The sequence below is a fragment of the Helianthus annuus genome, chromosome 1 (assembly GCF_002127325.2).
Source record: "Helianthus annuus cultivar XRQ/B chromosome 1, HanXRQr2.0-SUNRISE, whole genome shotgun sequence".
Taxonomy (NCBI): Eukaryota; Viridiplantae; Streptophyta; class Magnoliopsida; order Asterales; family Asteraceae; genus Helianthus; species Helianthus annuus.
This window is the reverse complement of record NC_035433.2, coordinates 58,585,663-58,594,516: the sequence shown is the minus strand read 5'-3', so window position 1 is coordinate 58,594,516 and position 8,854 is coordinate 58,585,663. Positions and strand designations below refer to the sequence as shown.

At 36.2% G+C, this 8,854-nt stretch overlaps 1 protein-coding gene across 1 annotated transcript; it reads left to right on the top strand.

Moving 5' to 3' along the window:
* The first annotated feature begins 2,124 nt into the window (after window positions 1-2,124).
* LOC110866874 (zeatin O-glucosyltransferase) lies at window positions 2,125-7,174 on the top strand. Its single transcript, XM_035976663.1, has 4 exons — window positions 2,125-2,933; window positions 4,405-4,746; window positions 6,460-6,805; window positions 6,895-7,174. Exons 1-3 carry the CDS (start codon window positions 2,194-2,196, stop codon window positions 6,785-6,787), a joined length of 1,410 nt encoding a protein of 469 aa, XP_035832556.1. The 5' UTR covers window positions 2,125-2,193; the 3' UTR covers window positions 6,788-6,805; window positions 6,895-7,174.
* Window positions 7,175-8,854: the final 1,680 nt, after the last annotated feature.

Here is an 8,854-nt window from a genome sequence, read left to right as displayed (position 1 = left end):
ATTTTATTTTCATACATTATATATATATATATATATATATATATATATATATATATATTGATTTCGAAGGACGATGAATAGTAACTTCATTTTTATAATAATACATAGTTTTTATTATTTTATTATTTAATATATTATAATAGTTTATTATTATATTTACTTTTAATAACATATTTTTCTTTTTTTTAAACATCTATTTCTTTCACGTTTTTTAATAAATGTTTTTTTTCGTTTTTTTAATATATATTAATTTATTTATTAATTTGATACTTTTTTAATAAGTTACGTTTAAAACTTTATTTTAAAAACTTAAGTACGTAGTTGTGCTTTATTTCTTTCCCTGACATTACTTAATAAGTTTTGTTAAAACGAGGTAATACTCAAAATTAAATATTTATTTGGTATAATAAAACAGTACGATGATAAACTAAATCAATAGTTTATTATATTATTTACTTTTAATAGCATATTTTTCTTTTTTTAAGAGTTAAATGCCATTTTAGTCCCTTTAGTTTGAGTCATTTTGCCAGTTTAGTCCAAAGGTTTCATTTTTAACCCGTGGGTCCAAAAATGTTTCACAGTTGCCATTTTAGTCCACTGGGTTAACTTCATCCATTTTTTCTGTTAACGAGAAGGCCAATTCGGTCATTTTATATGGTTGAATTGCCCTTTTAGTTAACAGAATTACATACAAAATGACCAAATTGGCCTTCTTGTTAATAGAAAAAATGAATGAAGTTAACCAAGTGGACTAAAATGGCAACTGTGAAACCTTTTTGGACCCACAAGTTAAAAATGAAACCTTTGGACTAAACTGGCAAAATGACACAAACCACAGGGACTATAATGGCATTTAACTCTTTTTTAAACATCTATATCCTTTACCTTTTTTAACGACAAATTTGGATCACTGACGAGCCACTGGAATATCATCGTGCCACCAGCAGAACCACCCAATCATATCCGTCTCCACTAGGCAATAATGCCTATACACCAATTCAGGAGGAAACCCAATAAGTCTGGGAAAAACCCCCTTTGTGGGAATCAAACTCATGACCTAATGGTTGTAAGCCTTATCCCACCCTAAGATACCACTAGGCTATAATGCCATGGGTCCTTTACCTTTTTTTAATAATTGTTTTTTTTCTTTTTTAACATATATTAATTTATCGATTAATTTGATACTTCTTAATAAGTTACGTTTATAACTTTATTCTAAAAACTTAAGTATATAGTTGTGTTTGATTTCTTTCCCTGACATTCCGTTATAAGTTTTGTTAAAACAAGGTTATACTCAAAATAAAATATTTATTTGGTATCAAAAAACGGTACGATAATAAACTAAATCGTTCTAATGGTTTGACTTTTTAAACAACATACTTTATTTTCAAATCACGTTTGTTTTACATTGTCATTTGCTCGGTTTCGCCGTAACACGCGATATCAAAAACTAGTATCATTTAAAAAACTTAATTATAAATTACGGAAAATCACAATATTAATCTTCTTGGCTAAATAAAATTACCAACCCAGTCATTGACTTTCTTCTTATTTTTTTTTTCAATTAAGAAAAATCTAATGCAAACCAATGTACAATGACACACGGTGTCCTTATGCCTTGAAGAAACATTTATCGCACCAGGCAGCGTAAGAACATGGTTCTCCTGTGACATGCAACCTAAGAGCATGGATTTGTTACACGAAGGCGCAACAAAATGAATTTGCTCTCTCAAGAATGTATTATTTACAAAACTTACAACTTTTGTTTCTATGTTAGGTTGGTAGCTAAAAACACATGTCACGGGAGACCTATTAAAAGGACTTATAATAATTATTTAAAGAAATAAAACTTTCATTATTTTAAATTGTACAACGAAACTAAAGCACATTTATGTTATATAACATTTATTTATTAGAAGTTTGATCAAGTGATACTCTATCCAATAGGACCATGTGGCTTGAAAGTTTTTTTTTTCTTGTGAGCATCCTAATGAAGAATCTTGTGAATCCATCTCAATCCACATGATGGACCACCACATATAATTAAGAGTTAACTTCTTTGGAATCATTCAGAACGATGTAAATTGTTTATAAAAATAGCATCTACATCTCTATCTACATGTGAATATTTTTATAAAGTGTCAAAATCTCATCTAAGTCACACACTTCTACACACCTCCGGTGACACCTACAATGGTTGCTAACCAAAATAAGGTGGTGGTCGTAATGATTCCACTACCGCTACAAGGCCATCTCAACCAGCTCCTCCACCTCTCCCGACTTATCTCCGCTCACAACGTCCCCGTCCACTTTGTTTGCACGACGGCCCACGGCCGCCAAGTAAGACTACGCCTCCAAGGGTGGAACCCTAATACCATATCCACTATATTTTTCCATGATCTCCCTATTCCACCCTTTGCATGTCCACCTCCCAACCCCAACTCCACTAACAAGTTCCCCTCTCATCTACAACCATTATGTGAAGCGGCAACTCATCTCCGTGATCATGTCGCCTCCCTCCTCCAAAAACTCTCCCCTACCACTAACCGCCTCGTGGTCATCCATGATTCCCTCATGAGCACAGTTGTTCAAGACTTTGTTTGTCTCCCAAACGCGGAATCTTACACTTTTCATAGCGTATCGGCTTTCTCCACGGCTTTATACACATCCGAGAAGGTTGGAGAACAAATCCGAAAGTTAATTGAATCACAGGGCACTACAGAATATGATCTCTCGTTCGATGGCTGCTTCACTCCGGATTTCAAGAAATTTATTGGTGTCCAACATGAGTACGCGAAACTGAGCTCAGGTCGCATATACAATACATGCAGAGTCATCGAGCAGCCGATCTTGGACCTACTTGAAATCGAGGCAAGAAGTAGAAACAAGACATTATGGGCTCTTGGACCCTTCAATCCTTTGGAACTAAAAAGGTTATTACAACAAATTTTTAAATATTTTACCACACTTATCTAAACAAATTTTTAAATATTTTACCACACTTATCTAAACAAATTTTTAAATATTTTACCACAATATTTAAATATGCTCACACAAAATTATGAACTCACGTGTAAATTGATGTCTGCCAAATTGCTCGGGTATTTTTAGAATACAGTAACATATTGACACTTCGAGACCTAAAAAGTTGGCTAAAATTTTGAATTAAAACATTTTTTAATCTTGATTCTTAACTTGATTATACACTTCGAAATTTCAAGAATTTAGAAATATAGATCTATCTTAAGTGTTTATATTCCCGGCTTTCAAGGATATATATTTTTTTGAACGGACAAATAATCCTTCAAATGAGCTACTGACGAAATTCACCACATCGGGATACACTCGCCTCTGAACCGAGGAAAACCTTCACCTATGGCCGAAGCCCGTGAACTCTCGCCAGAAGACACGACAGTGAGGTGAGGTATAACTCGCTCAGTTCAAGGATCGAACTAGCGATCACCGCCTACTCGCCTAGTCTCCCATCATCACCAGGTGCCGCAGAAAATAATTGGGAGAGCAGGAATCAAACTTAGGTCTCTTAGAACACGAAGTCTCTCGCATAGCAATCCACCACAACCTCATTGGCCTTTCTAAGGATATTTTTGTTTTCCCAATCTTTATTAATATTTTTTCAACATTTGAAGATGGGTTTTTATTTATTTTTTAATCCAAGACCTCCCCCTCCTAAATACAACTAAAGTCTTTTGTCTTTACCAATAGACCACCATCCATTCATTTTAAATTGTATTAACAATAACAGTACGTGTATTTTCAGTGTTTCATTATAAAAATCACAAACGTTTTTTCAGGAAAAAATCCACCCAACTTTCTTTATGTGGTTCAATATTATGATTTTTTTATTAATTGGTAAAAGAGTTAAAATTAAATGAACTAAATGTAAGATATATGAAAGATGATTAGTATTTAGTTATTATTATTTTCAACTTTCACCTGAAAATCACGAAAATAATTAATAAAATCACTACATACAAACCAAAATTCTTTTATGTCCGTGTAAGCTTTATAATTTTTATAAATAAATTAACATTCATAAAAACTTTTCACATTAGTGAAACACAGTGGCGGATATAGAGTGTAACAAAGAGTAAACCCCGTTGCCCCTTAACGCTTCGACGGTAGTATAAATTTTGAAAAAAAATTGACGTTTTTTTTCAATTTCGTTAACCTTTTAGAATTTTTTTAAAACATTGCCCCTGTAATGATTTTATAAATCCGCCACCGTTGAAAAGAAAAATGAAAGTTGAGTTAGCAAAATTGTAACTTGGATACAACGGTATAATTTTATCACTATCATGCATGTTTATAAAACCATTGCATTTACCTATGAATATGATACAGTATCGAATAATCACCAAAAAAGGCATATATTGTTTTTTGTAGTGAGTCAAAAGTCTTGAGAAAAGATGATGGTCCAGTCGAGAAATGCCTCAATTGGCTTGACAAACAAGCATCGAACAGTGTGATATTTGTATCTTTCGGGACTACCACTTCGTTCTCACAAGAACAAATCATCGAGATTGCAACCGGGTTGGAAATGAGCGATCAAAAGTTTGTGTGGGTGGTGAGAGAAGCGGACAAAGGCGATGTTTTTAGCGACGACATTATTCGTGTCAAACTCCCTGAAGGGTTTGAAGATCGAGTCAAAGATCGAGGCTTGGTGGTTCGAGAATGGGCACCCCAGTTAGATATTCTAGCGCACCCATCCATCGGTGGGTTCATGATGTTGGATCAGGCCCCACAAAATACACACTCAAACTCACTCTAGTATGTATGTAATACTAATGTGGGTTGAAAGCTACTGTATACGATAATCAATAGAGGGTACAAAAGAAACATATGCACTATCCTATATATATAACAAAACAAATGACACATGTGCTGAAAATAAACTCCACGTAAAAGCTGCATGCCCATGATCTCTTCTCCGATATACTTGGTCAGCAACACATAATTCGGTCAACTCAAGACCTTTTCCATTCCTTTATTCCCTGCAATCTAGCTTGACCCAGTTGGATCTGACTGACTCAGAACCATCCCACATAATCTGACCCATTAACTATTGAACCGTGACCCGATAACGTGCTAGCCGTGTGACCCGTATCCGACCCGATCAAGATTAATCCCAACATTCACCCCCTTAATCTTGATCCGGTTCTTTCTACTTGCTTCGTTCTTGCTTGCGGTCGTTCTTTCTTTCTTAACCGTTATCGCTACTTTCTTTCTTGATTCGAATCCGTTCCTACTTGCTTACTTTGAATCATATTTCTTGCTGACTTGCTATTCGAACCACAAAGGTTCGATCTTGCTCTTGCTATACGAACTACTAAGGTTCGATTTTTTCTTTCTTTCGGTTGTCGATTTTCTCCTTTCCTTTTGATCGACGCCCATTCTTTCTTCTTTCTTACCGACGCTTGCACTTTCTTTCTTACTGCACCGGTATCTTTCATACTTTCTTGCGAGGCCATCTTTCTTTAAAGTGACACCGACCTCTTCTTTCTCCTTTCTTTTGGCGCACCTTCTTTCGTTCTTTCTTTCACCACCGGTCCTTTCTTACTTTCTGTTTACCGGTGACTCTTTCTTTCTCATGTCGGTCATGACTTTCTTTCTTCTTTCTTTTCCGACACTGCTTTCTTTCTTTCTTCGCTGATTTCAATCAGCCGTTCTACATTCTTGCTTACGGTTGTCGGCTTTCTTTCTACATCGACACCGGTTCTTTTTTTTCTTTCTTACGGTTGTTGGCTTTCTCTATGTCTCCCACCGGAATACACTTTCCGGTAGCGGTCTTTCTTACGCCGGTATCTCCTTCCGGCTACGGTCTTCTTTCTCCGACGATGACGACGGTCTTCCTCGGTCTTACTTTCTTTCGGTCTGGTTGTCAACCGCCACCGTCTTCTTTATCTTTCTCGCAGCGCGGCTACAACCTTCTTTCTTTATCTTCAGCCCTGCAACCTAAGGGCTGCTACTCTTCTCGAAGAACGACTCTCAAAACGACCCTCGTTTCAACCTCCGCTCTGATACCAAATGTTGGATCAGGCCCCACAAAATACACACTCAAACTCACTCTAGTATGTATGTAATACTAATGTGGGTTGAAAGCTACTGTATACGATAATCAATAGAGGGTACAAAAGAAACATATGCACTATCCTATATATATAACAAAACAAATGACACATGTGCTGAAAATAAACTCCACGTAAAAGCTGCATGCCCATGATCTCTTCTCCGATATACTTGGTCAGCAACACATAATTCGGTCAACTCAAGACCTTTTCCATTCCTTTATTCCCTGCAATCTAGCTTGACCCAGTTGGATCTGACTGACTCAGAACCATCCCACATAATCTGACCCATTAACTATTGAACCGTGACCCGATAACGTGCTAGCCGTGTGACCCGTATCCGACCCGATCAAGATTAATCCCAACACATGAGTCACTGTGGATGGAACTCGTGTATTGAAAGCATGTCAATGGGTGTTCCAATAGTTGCATGGCCCATGCACTCCGACCAACCAAACAATGCGGTTTTGGTAACTAATATTCTTAAAATAGGGTTTCTGGTGAAAGATTGGTGCCGGAGAGAGGAGGTTGTGGCGTCCGCAGCGGTGGAGAAGGCAGTGAGGAAATTGATGGGTACAAATGAAGGGGAAGAAATGCGGAAGAGAGCCGTGGCATTAGGCCGAGAAGTTAGAAAGTATGTTATAGACGGCGGTATTACTCAAACGGAGCTGGGATCGTTCATTGCTCACATAACTCGATAAAATAAGGAGTGGCTAAAGGTACCCTCTCTCTAAGGAAATATTATTTTTTTTTTTAATAAAGGAAGGTATATTATGTTTTGTTTAACGAGATGGGGTACGTTTTGCAGCACCCTAAACCGACAATAATGATCGGGTGATGAAGACTAAATTAAATATCAGCTAGCCGTTATTTTCTGTCTTTTTCTTTTTGTGGCTGGGGAGGTGACAAATAATGTAGGGTCTGGTCGCCAGCACATCGTTTGAGTTTCGACTCAACTGAATTCTTTATTTGGTGTGTGCTGTCGACATTCAAACAGATTTAATGGTTGATGTCTTTAGTTCATTGCAAAAGGTTGTCTTTTCATTCCAATAATGATAACAATATATTTGGTTTGATATTTTATCCTAAGAGGATAAGGGGATAGGCTTGTATGTTTTGAATTGTGACTTGTACATGAGGTCCAAAAATTATTATTCAGCACATAGTAGTACTATAATAATGAAAATAGCTAGATGAGTTCTTTTGCGTGCTGTGATAGGACGTTAGTTATATAAACCTTAAACCTTAAAACTTAAACCTCATATACATAAAACAAAAAAAGTTACATACGGGTTTGGTATGGATATAATATAGTAACCGAAATAAAAACCAAGTAAGTAAGTTGTCATATGCCCAAATAAGCATATCGTAAGAATATATTTGAAATTACAATAGTAAAAAAAACTAAAATATAAATTTTACAACTCTCTTTAAAAACCATTTTGAATAATAGTAACTCTTTCTGTTAAACAAACAATTATTCTAAAAAATGGATTTGACAAATATATTCCGGAAAAATGGGAACATGTGAAAATAAAAATGAGGGTAAATTACATTTTTTGTTTTTTATATTTGTAGCGGGTTGCAATGGATGGCTTTTAACTTCAATAATTACAGTCACAATCTTTTATTTGAAAAACGCATTACACCTTTCGTTTTTTAGCACTAACCAAGTTAAAATTTTCAGTTATGTCTATCCACTTAAGGGTATTATGGTCATTTCATGTTTTTACTTAAAATGTTCATTAATAAATAAACACTATCTTCCCCAACCCTAAACCAGAATCTCTCCTCTTCATCTCACTCCAACCAACCTCTACTACCACCATTCCCACAGTGCCACCACTCATTATCGCAAACTGAAAAAACCGCAAGCCTGAATCGTCGATTGTCCCCAACATACCTTGAATAACCTTCATCCTCACTCGCGGCGGCACAACGGCGCGTCCGTCGGCCGGAGGCAACGGCTCCGCTTCAACCGGATGCACCGACGGATGACTCGCGCTCATTTTACACCACCGCCTATTACGACGTCGTCTTGTCTTATCTACCTGATGACGTCAATGATTCACGAAATAGTGAAACTACCGTGATTTAGTTGTAGATCTAGGTTTGTGAGGTGTGAATTTGAGATTTAACGGTTTGATTTGTGAATGAATTGAATGAATCGTGTGGATTTGAAATGATTTGTAGTGATTCTGAATGTGCTTTGAGTGGAGTTATGATGGTGTATTATCCCCTAATTCTGCCAGACCTAATTAAAGGTAGTTGTGATTAAGACACTTGTTTAGGAAATGGTTAGAAACAACAGATCTTGGATCACCTATTAATGTTCTTGTCCCATTCACCGCGATTCAAGAAAGTGAGATAAAAAGGACTGTTAGGATCTGAGTTTACTTGCTTGTGTTGTTTTTAAGAAATGATTAATGGAAGAAGATAAACAGATGATAATTTGTAGTGGAATGAATGAAAAAATTATAACACAAACAAGGAAAGAACAACTTTCATTATATATACTTTGTGTCGAATGATTTGATTACAAAATATTCAATGTATGCATGAATTGCTATCTCCCCCTCAGCCTGAGCTCACAAGTGCAAGTTCGAACAAAATGCCAAGTGTGTATAAAGAGCTGATAGAACAGTACAGTCACCGTCTATTTATAGTACTATCCTAAACACTGTGGCATCTTGGCTGACATCACCTAGACAGTGACAGCTAACAATCTTAACAACCTCTAAACACTAATGATTACAGACACTGTTATA

Coding starts and splice junctions, on each gene's coding strand:
- LOC110866874 (XM_035976663.1), top strand. CDS start 2,194: ATGGTTGCTAACCAAAATAAGGTGGTGGTCGTAATGATTCCACTACCG. Junction 2,934..4,404: donor AATCCTTTGGAACTAAAAAG/GTTATTACAACA, acceptor TGTTTTTTGTAG/TGAGTCAAAAGTCTTGAGAA. Junction 4,747..6,459: donor TCCATCGGTGGGTTCATGAT/GTTGGATCAGGC, acceptor CCAACACATGAG/TCACTGTGGATGGAACTCGT.